Raw genomic sequence first — 17,855 nt, forward strand, 5'->3', positions numbered from 1 at the left:
TGTGCAATACGTTGATCAGCCACAGCATTAAAAGCAGTGACATCTTTATCAGTGTAAGGCCACTGAAAACCTCATTCAGAGTGTTTGTGTGTGTGTGTGTGTGTGTGTGTGAGTTCAACTCAGGCGCTGAAAAATGTCGTCTCTGACTCATCGTCCCATCTCTGCCTCCCTCACTCTCCCACACCATAAACACTCTCACATAAACACCTTCCTTTTGCCTTCAAGTTCTTTGCTCCTAAAAGTGGTCAAAGTCCTCACTCATCAACACACACACACACACACACACACACACACACACACACACACACACACACACACACACACACACACACACACACACACACACACACACACACACACACACACACACACACACACACACACACACACACACACGCACACACACGCACACACACGCACACACACGCACACACACGCACACACACACACACGAGAAGGACAATATTACTGAGCGTGTCTATGTTTAAAGGGTATCTATCCTCTGGCCTCATCACCCACTTCCTGTTGAATCTCACCACATCCACAACACCCTTCATTTGTTTGTTAACATGCCTTTAAATAAAGTTTTTCAAATACTGTCGTATTTTAGCGCATTCACACTAACACACGAAGGCCAGTTGCACACACACACACACACTAAAGTTTGAGTTTCTCTCTCTTCGACTGCCTCTGCCCCCACCCACTTGTGAGCATATTCTGGGCAGTGTGTGTGTGTGTGTGTGTGTGTGTGTGTGTGTGTGTGTGTGTGTGTGTGTGTGTGTGTACGTGCCAGAAAGCGGGGACAGCCCAAGCGTATGGATCTAACATCTGCTTCTCATTTTCCCCCATGCCAACAACGCTCAGATCAGAAACATTCCTTTGCGTAAGTCGGCTAAGTCTTTTAAAGAGAGGATGGAATACACCGAGAAAACACCAGACGGCAAAAACAATTCTTAAGAAAATATCCTTCCTTCATCCACCTCAAATACTCGAAGGCAAGCGTAGTCTCGCAGGGCAAAACAAAAATCTATAAATACAGATACAGATGGTGTGTGTGTCTCGGGTAAGAGGGGACAGAGGCCGAGGCCGAGGTCGGGGGGGCTGAGGTTTCAAGAGGGAGGACAGAAAGGATAGAAATGGACATTTGTTGAACGAGGCAGGAGGGGACAGGATGGAGGATACACATTAAGGCAGGAATAGCGAAAGAAAGTCACATCGGCTCTAAATAATTCACCGGTACTATCTGAGCACAGGAGCTGTCTTTAAAATTAGAAATGGAGCAAAAGGGAGGAAGAGAGAGACTCAGGGAGAGATGAAGCAGGGGGAGGACAAATTCGAAGGACTTCCTGAGAGAAGAACAGTCAGAGGTCAGGGACCATTTATACCAAACGCCTCTGCCTGTCGTCACTGACTGCAAACGGGGGGGGGGGGGCTGACAGCCAGACACTGCCTCAGTGTGTGCAACTGTGTGTGTGTGTATGTGCGTGCTCTTCAGTGTGTGTGTGTAGGTTAAAGGTGAAATCAGGAGGGTGTCTGAGAGCAACAACTTCATTTTGACTGAGTGTCACAGCTTAATGGAGTGTGTGTGAGTGTGTGCGTGTGCTCTTCTTTGTTACCTTTTAGGGCTTTTTCAAGTATAAACACTGTGCTTGTCAGGACCAGTAGACCTTATGGGGACCAAATCTTGGTCCTGACTTCATTTCTGAGCTCCTGGTTAGCGGTAGAATTGCAGTTTAGGAATAAGAGTTTGCCTCAGACAAATTCATTCTTTGTGCCTTTGCCAGTCCTCTTGGATCTGCTACAGACCTTGTGAAGTAAATGTCCTCATCCACCCATGTCCACAAGGGTCCACACAGACCCTTATGAGTGAAGCCCAACATTTGTGACGCGCTGACTGTATTTGTTTACTACACAAGCTTCTAGTACAATACACCCAACTACTGGAATGTGTTGGATAGTGGGATCGGGTACACGTGTGGAGTACCAGACCAATGCAAAACCTAATGTGAATGGTACCGTGGGGAATGCACATGTGACCAGAACGAGAACACAACACAGAGCCGACAAGGAGGACACAATGTTAAATGGTCTGTATTTACATAGAGCTTTTCGAGTCTACATTCCCACTCAAAGCACTTTACAGTCATTCCCCCATTCACACACACATTCAGTGCATCTATAGGCATACATTTCACTGCTGCCACAGTTGTCAGGAGCAACTGAGTAACTTGCTCAAGGACACTTCGGCATTTGAAATGTAGATCGAACGGCCGACCCTCTGGTAAGTGGACGACCCGCTCTTCCTCCAGAGGCACAGCCGCCACCAAAGAAAGGAAGTCAATGTAACATCCTAATTAGGATGGCTGAGCAGACCCGTGTGTGTGTGTGTTTGTGTGTGTCTGTGTATGAAAGTGAGCGCATATGACCCACCCTAGTATTGGATGCAGCACCAGGCAGTGTGGTTTGTCCAGGCCTTGGATGACGGCATTTTTAAAGGAGCCGTCTAATCTGGCCACGTTGATCTGCCTCTTATTGGCGTCGTAGCTGGTCCAGAACAAGTTCCTGGACACCCAGTCCACTGCCAGGCCGTGGGCGTTGGGCAGATCTGAAAAACACACAGTCATTAATCAGCCTTCTCAGCCTTGATGTGTATCTGAAAGAAAAATCTAAAAGGTCTTTGACCTCCTTGTCAAATTCATAAATCAGAGAGAAAAAGGAGAAGAACTGCAGCAAAAGACATTTTCATCCCTTCACTGAGCCCCTCCCTTCTTTTTTCACTGTTGCTATGCATGTTCAGATTTTCTGAAGCACATCAGCTTACTGTGACAACTGTAAGCTGATGTAATACTCAAATATTATATCTGAAACCTTGGTTCTTTGACTTCACACAGCGGTGGACAAAGACAAAGATTAACTCTATAATTTGATTGAAAAACTTCATCCTCAGGTGACTTTTTTAAAAGAAATTCATAAAAGAATAATGTAAAATGGTCTCAAATATGATTTTCAGGCGGTGAAAGATGGAGGCTAAAGCTGCACGTCTTAACAATGAAGACACCATCCGTCAATTTCTTTGTTTTTCACAGCATTATTCTGACGAAGGCTTAATGAGCACTTTGCTAAGTGCGGGGGCTCTGATTGGATAATTGCTGTTCAGAAGAAGGCTTTACTGATTTTTACTTTTCTATACAAATATATATTTGTGTATAGATGGATTTATATAAGCTCAATTTATTATCAATTCTGTTTTTAGTCTCCACTGGCAGGAGCACTTTCTGAAAGCTCCTTATTGCAAGATGAGACCGTTTACTGGATTGAAAAGCGTCTTTTCAACGTATGAACATATAATCTTGGTGAAATCTGCTTGAATCCATTATGTCTTTTATGTAAAATATATAATTTAAATCATAATGGAACATATTCAACTGCCAAGGCCCAACAGTCCCTCCTTGAAACCACGTTTAAAATCACTAGTTCTAGATTTTCATTTGGCTCTGCACCACATTGCACACACACATAAATATCAGTCCCCTAAACTTGTCAGATTTTTTTACCATCAAGATCGAAAAAGGATTCTCTAAAAAAATCAATGAAAATATTGAAAAATGTAAAAGAAAATGAATACAAACAAAAACATAACCTTGTTGGTGAAGCTATATCTATAAGCACTGAAAACAATAAGTATGGTGTGAGTCCTGCCACGTTGTCTTGTCCGTACCAGCAGAGACCACAGTCTCAACTCCAGTGCCGTTAATGAAAGCTCTCTTGATGGTCTGAGTGCGGACATCGGACCAGTAGATGCGGTGCTCCAGAGCATCGTAGTCCACCACGGTCACGTTGTCGATGTCTGGCACAGTGAAGGAGATAATGTAGTTGTAGTACGGGTTGTCGATGTCCACTCCTCGGATCTCGATCTGCCGGGCGTAGAGCAGGAACTGTCGAGACTCTGCGGGGGGGGAAGATATTGACATTGCATCCTTCAGTAAATCTCCATCCAGCATTAAACGTGTTTAATCAAGAGTTAAATGCAGTCAAATACACAAGTACACACTGATACCAGAGCTGTGTATTGGTGGCTGCAGCACAGCTGGGTGCATCTGCACATTATTGCTGCCAATTGCACAAACAGTTAATCCAATTGCATCTCTGACTCGGACGATTGTGTCCGGCTGGGTAACTCCACGCTGCAGCCGTGACAGGGGGAGTGAATTCAGTCAGTGCAGATACATGACAGCTGGATCGGTCTCAACAGTCCTATCAACATTTAACTCAGCGCAGCTTAAGTGACAGACAGGAAGAGTGGGGGAGAAAAAAGAAAGGGAGACGAGGAGAGTAATGACGGTGTCAGGTTGCATCGGTCGGACCGGAGGAGGTGGGCAATGTGGAAGGTTGTGGCCGATACCTGCATCACACAGAATGGGCCTCTCCATTCCATTACCCCTGGAGATAATAGAAAGTGCCGCCCTGAATACTAAACTCACACGCTGAATAAACAGGCCCGCTCTGCCTTTTCACACACAGACACTTCAATGCACACCAAGGTTGTCACAGCAATAGCACCTCAAAGCAAAATAAAGTTCGGATTGTTTAATCCTCTCTTTCACACACACACATATTAACACACGTACACAAAATGCACAGTCAACAATTCTACAAGGACAGGGATTACAATGGCATTCAACAAGAGTTTCGCCCAGACAAGCAGCTCAACGGGCTCAGAGAGAAAACAAAGTAGGTTGTCTACAGTCGCCGCTTTTAATTATGCATTTTAATACATCGAAGTGTGTGCGTTCACGTTTACCATAGCATGTGCGCTTGTCAGGGCCCAGTTTCATGAGGTGAGGGCAGGAGCACGAGAACGTCTGGTTGTAGTTGATGAGACAGAGATGAGAGCACGGCTCCTTCCCATCTCGAGCTGCACACGGGTTGGGAGCTGGGGAGATGAAACAATCACTCAGCATGTGTCTTTAAAAACACATTATACAAGACATCTGTTGTTCCGTCCGTCCCGGGAGAGACACCTCACTTGTGACTCTCCCTGAGGTTTCCCTGTTTTTTACCCCTGTTGAAAGTTTTTTTTTGTTGGTTTTCCTCATCTTAGTCGAGAGTCAAGGGCGGATGATGTCTCACATTGAACAGATTGTTACTGTCTGGGAAAAAACTGGGAGCCTGTGCAGCTGACGTGATGCGTCATAGCTGGATTGCTGCATCCAGCACGCTTTGTTCTCTACACAGAGGACGTGTCTGCTGCAGAGCTGCGACATATGGTTTCTGGCATGACTGTATATTTCCTCAGATAAATGTACGGCTATGTACTCAACTTAATCCCAGAAATCAACAGTATGAAGCTGTGCATCTTCAACAATAAAAACATTCGCAGTGCTTTTACTTTGAAAGAGGTACAGTTAGTGTTCATATTTATGGTTGTGACATATTCAAAAGATAAAATGGGCTATCAATTACATATTTATTTGATGTTTCTTGCAAGGTTGAGAGGTGTCGTCATGTGTTTCTCACCCTGAGGCTGTCGGGATGGATGGAACACCTGGAGGTCAAAAGGTTGCGTGTTGGTTCTCTGCACTACAGTGACGTTGCCCCCCGTCCACTTGTTGGCCTTGGCCAGTGTGTTGGTCCTCCAGTCCGTCCAGTAAACCTCTCCCCCGTACATGGTGACGGCGAAGGGGTGCGACAGATACTCGTGTCCCCTCAGAACCTCGATGAGGCCCGAGCCGTCATATTTGGCTGAATAAATGGCATCAGATCTACAAACAGCACAATTTTCAGTTAGATTTCTGGACATTACTGCTGCTTATCAGCTGTTTTAATAATGTTCATGTCTGTGTCTCCTGTGTGACCTGGCATCGATCCAGAGGATGCGGCGCTCCAGATAATCCACAGTGAGTCCATTGGGCCAGCCTCCATTACCAGTCTCCTTATGGATGGTCTTCCTGCCTTCTCCACTCATGGACGCAGCTTCGATCCGTGGCAGGCTGGCGTCCCAGTCTGTCCAGAAGAGGATCCTGCAACGCCACAACATGGAGTTATTCAAACAATGGGTTGCAGGATGAGTGTGTAACTAGGGTTGCAAAGGGGCGGAAAGTTTCCGGAACTTCACCGGAAACTTTCCGGAACCTATCCATGGGAAGTTAAGCTCGGGAATTTTGGGAATTTTGAAAAAAAAATAAAAAATACGCAAATTAAACGCTGAGCAATATAAACATCATTCAAAACTCTATTTTAAAGATGTATGGAATGCAGCACATGCTGCACGTTCAATTTCAACCCACGTCCCGTATCATTGGCTCTACAGCAGGGCTATTGAGGCCTGCTGTAGTGAGCAGGACTAGTCAGGTAAGTTTACATGATATTACTGGGGAAAATATATAAGCATGCTGATTGAGGATTGTTCATCTGTTCATCTAGCCTATTTCTATTGATTTATCTATCAATTGTAAAATATTTTTACAGACGATTCCAATTGTTTGGCTAACTATTTATATCTCTGCCATTGCATTAGTGTTTTTTTACAAACTTTTTTCTCATCTTATTCTACAGAACAATGCCACGTGCACTATCTCATGTGTGGAGGCATTTCACCCCATCCAATGTAGAAGGAAAGGCTGTGTACTTTTGCAAATACTGTGCAAAGATCTATGTTAAGAATGACACAAAGATGCAGAAGTATATTAAGTCAAGTGCCCAAAGTTTCCTCAGGACTCAAATCAGCCTATGACAAAACAAAATGCTTATATGTATGTCTGTATATGACAAGGTAAATACAGTTAGTATAAATTACCCACAACATTTCCAGTTTTTTCCCGTTAATTCCCGTATATTCCCGTTAATTCCCATGGAAAGTTTCCAACTTTGAATATTCCCGGAATTTTGCAACCCTATGTGTAACCAATGGTTACTGTATCCAAAATGTTGCCTTTAAGATGCTGTAAATGAGCATTGTCAATTAAGGAGATAGAATGAGCAGTGCGGTGGTTACCCGTCCCGGGGGTCCAGGGCGATAGCTCGGGGGTGCTCCACCTCCCCGGCCAGCAGTGTAGTCCTCATGGTGCCGTCCAGCTTGGCGACCTCTATCTGATCCAGGTTACTTTCCACCCAGTAAATGTTTCCTGCGATCCAGTCCACAGCCAGACCCTCGGGGGTCGCCAGTCCGTACTGGATGACCACATCGAAGCTAGTGAGAGCTGAGAGGAAGGAGAAGGAAGACGACAGGAGAGACCATCACACATCTTCTTCTGTTTTATATGTTGTCTTTATTTTCTTTCTTCTCTCTTTGAAATTCCTTTCTGTATTTTTTTGCAAATCTCTCCCTCCTTCCTTCCTTCCATCGGAGCAGTGCCTATCTTTCTTTCTGTCTGTCTGTCCTTCTTTGCAATTTACTTTCTTTATTTTGATCAATTCCATCCTTCCTTCCACTCTTCCTCCCTCCCTTGGTTGTTTTGGTATCCTCCCTCGTTGTGTAAACCTGCTGGAGAGCTCAGATCTAATCACACTCCATTTAGCTCCTCAGTAAAATAAACATCCCTTCAGGCCACTTTAAGTTTCTTAATGAATCCTCACAGTATTTAATGTAATATAAAATGTATGAATCAAAGCTTCCAGGACTGGGATCTGCTGATGGCAGCGTTTCAGATTCCACTGTGAGGCACTGATTCATTTGGCTTCAACATTTACAAATCATGTAGATGCAATCAAGTTATTCGGGTTTAAAGCTAACATTGCATCACTAAGTGTAATTGCTTCAATCCAATGACTCGACGCTATGTTTGGGAGATAACACACGTTAATGTAATAAACAGAAACATAACTAAACGCAGTAGAGGCAGAGCATCGGGTGCAAATTTCCTGAATGGGCCTCAGAGAATGTAAATGCATGTTGTCCTGAAAGACTAAAGAACCGTCTTCCAGCCTTTTTCAAACCCTTTGATTTTCCTTTGTGTCGCTAATCAGTCTGATTAATGCTGATGAGTCTGTAGCAATGAAAACACACACTTGCTATAAGTAGCCTGTTGGCGGCAGTCACTAACTGTTACACACAACAACCACATGCAGACACATACACATGAATGCAACATAAGCACGCGAGCATATGAACTCACCGCCGTTCTCCGACAGCTTCCCACGATAGATCTTATCCTCCACCACGTCGGTCCAGTAGAGGGCGTTCTCGCTGAGATGGAAGTCGAGGGCGATGGTGTTTCTCAGGCCTGGCACCAACACGCTGAACTCTCCCTTATTCAGATCAATGCGGCGGATCTCATGGCGGTTTGAGAAGATGATGAAGGGCTTGAAAGGATCTGCGGAAAAAGAAGCGGAATGATCAGTGGCCACGAGTTAAAAACTGATGATTGTTAGTGAGAATACTGCAGAACCGTTCTGCTGGAAAACGCCGCAGCCATGTTCCCGTGCAGTGTGTGAAAGTGGGCCTGTGTTGAAAGAGGCTCTAATCCTGGGTCATTAAAACACAGTGTAAATAAGACAGGAGTTATCTGCACCAAACAGGCAGCAGCTAGATGAATGACAGGGTGAAGAGCACAGTCATAAACCCATGTTTCCTCATTGGCCAGTTGCTGCTTAAAGAGAACTACACTCTTTATGTATGCTAAATCAATAAGTCCTGCTTGTATATTCAAAGACTTGAATAAAGAGAGGAAAAATACCAATCATATCAATTGTTCAGCTTCTTCACTGGTCTCCTTTCACTCGTCCCTGATCCTCCTCTCCTCCTCCACTGTTCCTCACCTGTGCTCTTGCAGTTCTCCATGTCAGGCTCCAGCTCCCAGCCTTCGTAACACGAGCACTTCACACTGAACTTGTCCTGTTCACAGCGTTGACTGCACTTCAGGTGTTTGGCACAGAAACTCTGGATATGACAGGTCTTGTTGTCGGAGCCTAACTCCATGCCGAGCGGACAGGAGCAGATGAGACCTTCGCCAGGGGCCACCGTGCAGTTATGGCTGCAGTCCCCATTGTCCAGTGAACACAGGTCTGCAACACGGAGAAAAATCAGATGATGACTGATGCATGGAGAAGCTACAGAGACCTGTTATCAACCCAGCCACCATCTGTTTTACTCAGCCTGGCTACTGCTGTGTCTCTTACCACAGAGTTTCTCATCAGAGCCATCTGGACAGTCGTCTTTGCCATCACAAAGTTTCTCCGACGGCAGACAGATGGTGGAGTCGTTGGCGCACACATGATGAGAGAGCTTACACACCAGCGCCTCACAATTGTCCTCGTCCGAGTTGTCCTCACAATCACTGTCGCCGTCGCACACCCAGGCTTTGCTGATGCAGCGTGCTATGAACAGAAGGCAGGGCAACTTTAAAAAACAAACTTTGTGTACCTCACACAGATCTTAGTTTGGGAGAAGGCCTCCTCACCAGAGTCCCTGCAGCCAAACTTGACGGCTGGATCGCACATGTGTGTGACCCCCTCGCAGTTCTTCTCGTCGCTCAGGTCCATGCAGTCAGTGTCGCCGTCGCAGCGCCAGCGCAGGGGGATGCACAGGCTGTCCATGCGGCACTGAAACTCGTCGGTATGACAACCACCTGGAGGACGTGTGGCTGTGAACGGAAAATCATTATGAGACTCAAAAACGAGATTCTCTATTGACAGTGACTGAGAAGGGATTATTTTTCGTTTGAATATTTTATTTGATATATTTTCTTTCTTTTCTGTATAACGTTGCATTTGTTTTTTTTCTGTTTTTCTTTTTCTGTTGTTACCTTGCGTTTTTTTTGTTTTGTTTGTTCCTTAAGTTATATTGCCCAATCCATGTCTGTCTGGACTAGGGTTGCAAAGGGGTGGAAAGTTTCCGGTAAATTTCCGGAAACTTTCCGGGAACTTTCCACGGGAATATTAAGCTCGGGAATTTTGGGAATTTTGAAAAAAATAAAACTATGCAAATTAAACGCTGAGCAATAAAAACATCATTCAAAACTCTATTTTAAAGATGTATGGAATGAAGCACACGCTGCACATTGAATTTCAACCCTCCGATGTGCATTCTTCCATCACATGCACAGATAACTCCCAGCATCCTTCACTCTACAGCAGGGCTATTGAGGCCTGCTGCAGTGTGCAGGACTAGTCAGGTAAGTTTCCATGATATTACTGGGGAAAATATATTAGCATGCTTATTGAGGATTGTTCATCTGTTCATCTAGCCTATTTCCATTCATTTATCCATCAATTGTAAAATATTTTTACAGACGATTCCAATTGTTTGGCTAACTATTTATATCTCTAGCATTGCATTAGTGTTTTTTTACAAACTTTTTTCTCATCTAATTCTACAGAACAATGCCACGTGCACTATCTCATGTGTGGAGACATTTCACCCCATCCAATGTAGAAGGAAAGGCTGTGTACTTTTGAAAATACTGTGCAAAGACCTATGTTAAGAATGACACAACGATGCAGAAGCATATAGTCAAGTGCCCAAAGTTTCCTCAGGGCTCAAATCAGCCTATGACACAACAAAATGTTTATATTTATGTCTGTATATGACAAGGTAAATACAGTTAGTATAAATTACCCACAACATTTCCAGTTTATTCTCGGTTAATTCCCGTTAATTCCCGTATATTCCCGTATATTCCCGTTAATTCCCGTTAATTCCCATGGAAAGTTTCCAACTTTGAATATTCCCGGACTTTTGCAACCCTAGTCTTGACACATTGGTGTTGATTGCTGTACTCATGTTTACCTCCTGTCTCTGTAACGTCCATTCAGCATTGCACTTATATATATTGAAAATCCTTCAATAAACAGATTTTGATTTGAAAAACGAGATTCTCCTCAGTCGTAGCCCTCATAAACTACTTCAGCACACTAAGCCTTAAGCAGAGATGATGTGTAATATAAATATAAAAAAGGGACGATGTGAAGCAACACGTCTCATCAGCAGATTCAAGGTCAGTGATTTAGTTTAAAACCCAGAGCTGACAGTGAATCACTCCTCCTGTTTGTTAACTGTTACTAGAAGGATAATTACTACTAGATCAACAAAATATCAGGTGCTGTTATGATATCAGTCACTTTAAATGACTAGCGAGCATCATGACGTGTCAGCTGTGTTACCCATTAGCCTGGTGCCAGTGTGACTAATAGGCCCGAGGGACCGATTACACCTGCTGCCTGAAATGTAAACACAAGCTATGATTTTAGCGCCAAGCGTAAATCGTGGAGTAAATGGCCGTGTAGACTTTAGCTTTTATTAATGACCAGCTACTCAGAGTTATTCTCGGTGACGGGGGCCCAGAGTGTGTAACGCACCATGTGCAGCCTTCATATCCAAGTGTGAGATCAGGAGAAATGCATTATCATACATTATTAGTGCGTTGAAGCCGAGTATCATCCGTCCTATCAGCTGCAGTAGCTCATATTTCTACACAGCAACTATAACTATGGCCTATATACAGATGATTCAGTTTCAGATCTGAATGATATCAATGTAGACTGTAATCGAGTCTTTTCTTGGTCTAATGCACCGTTAACCCATAACAGCTCGAGTGTTACGATCACTACATTTTGAATGGCTTCGGTCGTCACAATTACAGGTTACGGCCAAATCCTGCCAGAGTGCAGAATGAAAAAGGGAAGAAAGTCAAAATCAAGGTGAGACCAGTCTACCAGGCAAGTGAGGGCTAAAAAAGAAATGAACCCGTTAAAGCAGACAGACTTAGGTAACAAGATTTATTAGATAAACTATCTCCTTTCATCTTTATATAGAAAGGTATGAAAAATCCTGTCGTTTTATAATGAAATTGTTGAGCAAATTTAAACTAAAGCGACCGCACTGGGGTTATATGCCTTTGCAGATCACTGCAGTTCAGTCAACATACAGTTTTGTCTCCAGATTAATGAGGTCACCATGACCTTTGACCACTAAAATCTCATCAGTTAATCTGTGAGTCGAAGTGAAAACATTCCCTGGAGGGATTCCAGAGAACACGTTTCTCTGCATTTTGTGTGGTCACAGTGACCTTGACCTTTGAGCAAACCATTTTTTATGAAGTCATCTTTGAGTCCAACTAAACATTTGTGCCAAATTTGAAGAAAATCTCACGAGTCGCCCTCGAGATATTGGGTTCAAACATCAAACCTCTGGCTGCCACTGAAGCAGAGGTTTAATAAGTATTTCAGAATTTGTCTGGATTCCTTAGACACATTTCTTCCATAGAGTCATCTGCTGCAGTGAAGAGTTTCCTCACAGTGAATGGAGCAGACACCACCTGACGCTGCAGGTTAAGACACTGACCCTGGTTGGTGCAGTTAGCGTGCGTCTCGTCACTGTAGTCCCCGCAGTCATTATCTCCGTCGCAGGTCCAGTAATCCGGGATGCAGCGGCCGCTGTTGCACTTGAACTGAGCGCTGGAGCAGGAGTGACTGCAGCCGGCCTCATCACTGTTGTCCCCACAGTCATTATCTGAAAAACAAACACAGTCAAGCAACACCCACGCTCTCACATTACACCACTGCCTCAGAGGGAAATTAATAGTGTATATATCAATTTGCAGAAAGTAATTACTTTTTTCACAATTAACACAGTGACAGTGACTATGAAATACAAATGACATAGAATGTGAGAGAGATGAGAGTTCAAATAATGACAGAAACTGCATAGATCACACCATGCACCATGAGGGAATGTACCCAGCTGATACATTAAGCTTGGCAGCAGAGTTTCAGAAGCACTTTAAGGTCCAAATGTTAAAGGGCTAAACTAAAACATGACTGTCTATCCATATGAAATCTTACAGTCGGTCATTTTAGCTATAAATGAAATAAATCTATGTTCTGTTGATAAACTCCTATGATCATTAAACTTGCTTCCAATTAAATCTACTCTGAATTAAACCAAGTTTCAATAATTAAATTGCCAACACGGCAAATTCAATTTGAGGTTTCTGTGTATTTAGCTGACTGAGTTATGCATTTCATTTTGTTTCAGACCTGTTTGCAGCAGACTAAATAAATGAATTGCAGCAGTTTTGGCCTCAGCGTGTGGCCACGTTCAACTAGCAGACAAGCAGCACTGATCTCTCACTGTTTCGACTCCTAAAGGCTATAGCTATAGCGTCATGGCCGTTTTGGTGCATGTTGATCTATGCACTAACCGGGCAGGTTTGGACAATGCAACTCATCAGAGCCGTCACCACAATCCTTTTCTGAAAGACAGAATCAACGGAAGACAGCAGAGTGGGCGACGGGCACAACACGGAACAAAACCAACAAACACATAACAACAGCAACAACAACAACAGCAACAACAGGGGCAGGAGAGAAAAGCTGAACACACACCAACATACAGGGTGACAATAAAAGAAGAGTGTGTGCCATTATGAGGCTGCTGGCAAAGCATGCAGAGGAAATGGTGACACGGGAGAAGCGTGGGGAGGCTGATGAAGAGGAAAACGAAGAGCAGGCACTGACCATTATCACAGCGCCAGTTAATGTTGATGCAGCGTCCGTTGTTGCAGGTGAACTGGGTGAGGGGGAAACATGTGGGGTAGGCTGTGGACAGAACGAGAGGTCAGACATGTTGCTGCTTATGACTCCTAAAATCTGACAATGTCAAAGGACATAAATCACCCTACAGCAGAGGTGGCAAAGAACACACATTCTTATCTCAGACAGAAGAACAGATACTTGTCCAAACTAGAAAACCAGTGCAGTTTTACATCTACATATCATTGAATGAGTCTGCTAAGGAGCAGCTTCAGCCACAGACTCATTCAACCCCGCTGCTCGAAGGAACGATACAGGAAATCGTTCCTCCCAACTGCAATAAGACTGTACAACTCCTCTACCTCTGTCAGAGCCACCATCACAGAACTGCACTAAACCTGTCTCCTTGCACTGTGTACCTGTACAACACTCCGCTCCATATACACTTACTTCACATCATATGTGATATGTGTTCATATAAACCATATTGATATTATATATCATTTTATACAATAATATTTTCTTTTGCACACTCTGTCTACATATTCTTACACTCATAGTATATTATATTACCTATTGTATAGTCAAATACTTATATTCATACCTCTACTATATATCATATATTATATCATACTCTCTGTATATTCTTTGTATACATAAGTCTATATACACATACTTATACATGTGTACATGTTATAATTATTATTATTATATCACTATTACTATTATTATTATATATACTGTTGCTGCCATTATTACTATATACTGCTTTTATATTGGTATAATTACTATCATATATAAATATATATTATTTTATATTATATACTATATATACTGTACTATTTTTATATACTGTCTAACAATAACATTACTATCATATCATCAGTACTATTACCATCATCTTGCCACTGCACCTTATCTACCTATTTTATTTTATTTTATCTTCTGTTTTTTTATTCTTTCTACCTCAATATTTTTTATTTTATTCTATTGTATTGTATTTTATTGTATTCAAATATACCGGCTGCTATGACAACTTAATTTCCCTTCGGGGATGAATAAAGTACTCTATCTATTTTCGTATTATGTACCTAAGTATTTGTATATTGTTACTTCCCACAATTGGTATTTTGCTACTTTCCACTTCTGCCCTACGACTAGTGTAAACTGTAAGGATGAGTTGACCAACCACAGGAGGCGGGTTCATCCGACCGATCGCCACAGTCATCATCCAGGTCGCATGTCCACGAGAGAGGGATGCAGCGCCCGCTGGCACACGAGTACTGATTGGGCGGGCAGGTACGAGCTAAAACCAAAGACGACACTCAAGTCACATGTGGGTAACAGAAACAGTCAGATTCTGGTATGAGGGTTTTTCTGTTTGCGTACCCGAGCAGGTGGTGTTGGACTCATCCTCGTCATTCCCACAGTCATTGTCTCCGTCGCACAGCCAGCGCAGAGGGATGCAGCGGTTGTTCTTGCACTTGAATCTGTCCGTGGGGCAAGTGTGCTGGTCTGGAAGAGAAGAACGGTGAACAAATGAGATGTCAAAAGGGGAAACAGAGGGAGAGGAGAAGCCATGTGAGGGCGGTGAGGAATGGAAAGGTGAAGGACCAGAGAGTCGTGACGCTGCGGCAGATATTCTAGCTGCGTTGGACTGGATTTCTGTTTTTGTCAGGAGTGGGAACGTGTCTGTGCTTTGACCACAGACACACAGAGAGCTTTTCCAGATTCACAGACACTGCCACATTCCTCCTCGCACACAGCACGCACTCACTGTGTACTCGCATACACACACAACTTGTGCATATAAACACACACACGCAGGATCCAGAGTCCGCTCTCTCATTTCATTGTTGGCGTCACCAGGCTGTCAAACTCAGACTGCCAGAGGTCATTTGACTCGGTACCAACAGAAGTATGGAGTTTCTTTCTTTTCTTTATTCAAGGGCGTGCTCTTTCATTTTGAAAGCATTATTTCTTCATTTCACATTCAGATTTAAAAATGAGTCTCCTAAAATCCATGCCCTGGCTCTCAGGTAGTCTCTGTTAGCGTGTCAAATCCACTCTGCTCCTTCTCAAATCTGTTTGTGGGAACTGTTTGGTTTTCTCTCCAAACTTAAGGTCTCGACCTTATTATGTCATGACTTGGCTGACAGAATATCTTTTATCACAATTGATTCTTCATTTTTATCATGGACCTTTGTGTGTGAAGCACGTTGTAACCTCGTTTCGATAAGTGCTATTCAAATAAAGTTCTTATTATTATATGTCTGCACTCAGAGTCCTTCGCCTCGCAGCCAGGCAGCTGCTGTGCCCTCGAGAAGCTTCTGCTCTCAGATTTCTGCTTCTTGATCTTGTAGGTATGTTCACTTTATATGTGTGGGTGTTAAAACCTCTTTGACACCAAAATGTGCTAGTATATCCACTAAACTTAACAAAAAAAAGGCTTTACCATTGCCAGAGGGTAGTTTGTCTTTCTTCTTTTCCCAGGTGCATCATGTTTGACGTCACTAACGCACTGAAAACTGAGGCGCCCTCTAACCTCGCTCCCTTGCTAAATTAGCATCTTCACCTGTGTGTCTCGTTTCCATCACAACCGATCGGAGCCCGAGCTAATAATTCAGTCATGGACGGAGAGTTGATTGTATCTATTACTATTTCAGAAAGAAGCCAGGTTTTATGGGGTTTTTGACCAGTGGAAAAGGGGGGAAAAAAGGGTTAATTGATTGATTTGTTATGTTGCACATGCCAGAAATCTGGAAAAACATTGGACTGAGGTTGGTTCAGACCCAACAAACAGAATGCCTGTCAGGTTTGGGTTGGGCTCGGTTTGTTGTCCCCCCCGTGCTTGGTGGGATTTGTGTGTGTGTGTGTGTGTGTGTGTGTGTGTGTGTGTGTGTGTGTGTGTGTGTGTGTGTGTGTGTGTGTGTGTGTGTGTGTGTGTGTGTGTGTGTATGGAACTCACGGCACAGCTCAGGAGCCTCGTCGCTGTTGTCCAAACAGTCGTTGTCTCCATCACACTTCCAGCGCTCCTGGATGCAGCGGTTGTTCTTGCAGGCAAACTCTCCAGACTGGCACTGAGGGGGGGGCACGTAGGATGGGTTGGCTGTGGAGGGAGAAGTGGAGGAATAAAAGACAATGTGAAAAAGAGGTCACAGAGAGGCAGGACACAGTCTTTGATTTCAAGACGCTGCAAAGGGAAAATGGTAACTGCTCTTTTCCTCGTTTGTGGATAAGATCAGTTCCACGAAAACTAGAATACCAGGAAAAAAAGTTGGCCCGCCCATACTCTGATAAACATGAGCTGACCAGCAGCTACATGAAATTCAAGACATACATGGGAACACATATATATTGTATTGTATTGCTATTATATCTTAAGATCCACCTGTCTTTGACTTAAGTGGGGTTAGGCAACATAACAAGAACACCGGTAATACTCTGGACCTCACACAGACTGCGTAACATTATGCTGCTGTTATTGTGGCCTCCTCTGGTGTGTTCACACAGTCACTGTCCCACAGCTTGACTCATCTTCTCCACCTTATTGGAAATAAAACCATGTAAATGTACCTTCATGGGAAAAACCCTTCAGTCCGGCACACTGAAAATAACAAGTATTCACATTGGCCTTTCTCTCACCTTGTGCATTGTAGAGTTTGAAACTGTGCATTTCTAGTGCTGCTTTGGTGCAAGTTAATTCACTGTATATATGTATAAATAATATATAATTTGTGTATTACAACACATTTGGTGTTTTTAATTGTGTTTTTAATTATATGAAGCACTTTGTGAATTAGCTCTAGGCCAGATGCTCTGCTAAATAAATTGAATTTCAAACACATCCACCCACAATGCGTTCATGTTTGTACCTTTGCAGCTGGTGTTGTCGGCTGGGTCTAATATCTGATCTTCTGCACAGGCACACTGTCTTCCGTCTGGTATGGCCAAACACAGACTGCTGCAGCCTCCGTTGTACACACGACACGCATTAGAGCCTGTGGATGAACACACATGAATGTAAACATCATTTTTTCCTGATGTTTGAACTCAAGTGGATAAATGGTTGAATAGAAGGCCATTATCTGTGGGATTCGTCGCCTGTTACCTTGCTGCTGCTGAGCATCGTACATGCGGATTTCAAAGATGGGCGGTCGCTCGTTGCGCAGCAGAGTGGCGGCGCCTGTTATTGTGTCCAACTTGTATATGCTGCCGCTGCGGTACTCGTTCCAGAACAGGAAGTGTTTATAGTGGCACAGACCGAAGGCGTGGTTCAGTTCCTGACCTTCGTACACCGTCTGGTTTGATGTGAGGAAAACAAAAAGATGTAAAACTGTGATATGATTTCATTTTTTTTGGTTTTCTATCAGTTTATGCGAGAG

The 17,855-nt window shown here is 43.5% G+C and overlaps 1 protein-coding gene across 1 annotated transcript in view; it reads right to left on the reverse strand.

The window, feature by feature from the left end:
• The window catches only part of LOC132999547 (low-density lipoprotein receptor-related protein 1-like), a 112,769-nt gene that overhangs the window by 37,598 nt on the left and 57,316 nt on the right, over window positions 1-17,855 (reverse strand). The window contains exons 14-30 of the mRNA XM_061069240.1: window positions 17,582-17,771; window positions 17,346-17,471; window positions 16,439-16,579; window positions 14,860-14,985; window positions 14,660-14,776; window positions 13,456-13,536; window positions 12,281-12,448; window positions 9,399-9,581; window positions 9,118-9,315; window positions 8,758-9,003; window positions 8,115-8,312; window positions 6,995-7,199; window positions 5,856-6,020; window positions 5,518-5,762; window positions 4,802-4,933; window positions 3,719-3,946; window positions 2,431-2,605 (exon numbers count right to left, since the gene is read on the reverse strand). Of these exons, the coding sequence (XP_060925223.1) occupies window positions 2,431-2,605; window positions 3,719-3,946; window positions 4,802-4,933; window positions 5,518-5,762; window positions 5,856-6,020; window positions 6,995-7,199; window positions 8,115-8,312; window positions 8,758-9,003; window positions 9,118-9,315; window positions 9,399-9,581; window positions 12,281-12,448; window positions 13,456-13,536; window positions 14,660-14,776; window positions 14,860-14,985; window positions 16,439-16,579; window positions 17,346-17,471; window positions 17,582-17,771 (2,924 nt within the window). The remainder of the gene's footprint in view (window positions 1-2,430; window positions 2,606-3,718; window positions 3,947-4,801; window positions 4,934-5,517; window positions 5,763-5,855; window positions 6,021-6,994; window positions 7,200-8,114; window positions 8,313-8,757; window positions 9,004-9,117; window positions 9,316-9,398; window positions 9,582-12,280; window positions 12,449-13,455; window positions 13,537-14,659; window positions 14,777-14,859; window positions 14,986-16,438; window positions 16,580-17,345; window positions 17,472-17,581; window positions 17,772-17,855) is intronic.

Source organism: Limanda limanda, chromosome 4 (assembly GCF_963576545.1).
Source record: "Limanda limanda chromosome 4, fLimLim1.1, whole genome shotgun sequence".
NCBI classification, from domain to species: Eukaryota; Metazoa; Chordata; class Actinopteri; order Pleuronectiformes; family Pleuronectidae; genus Limanda; species Limanda limanda.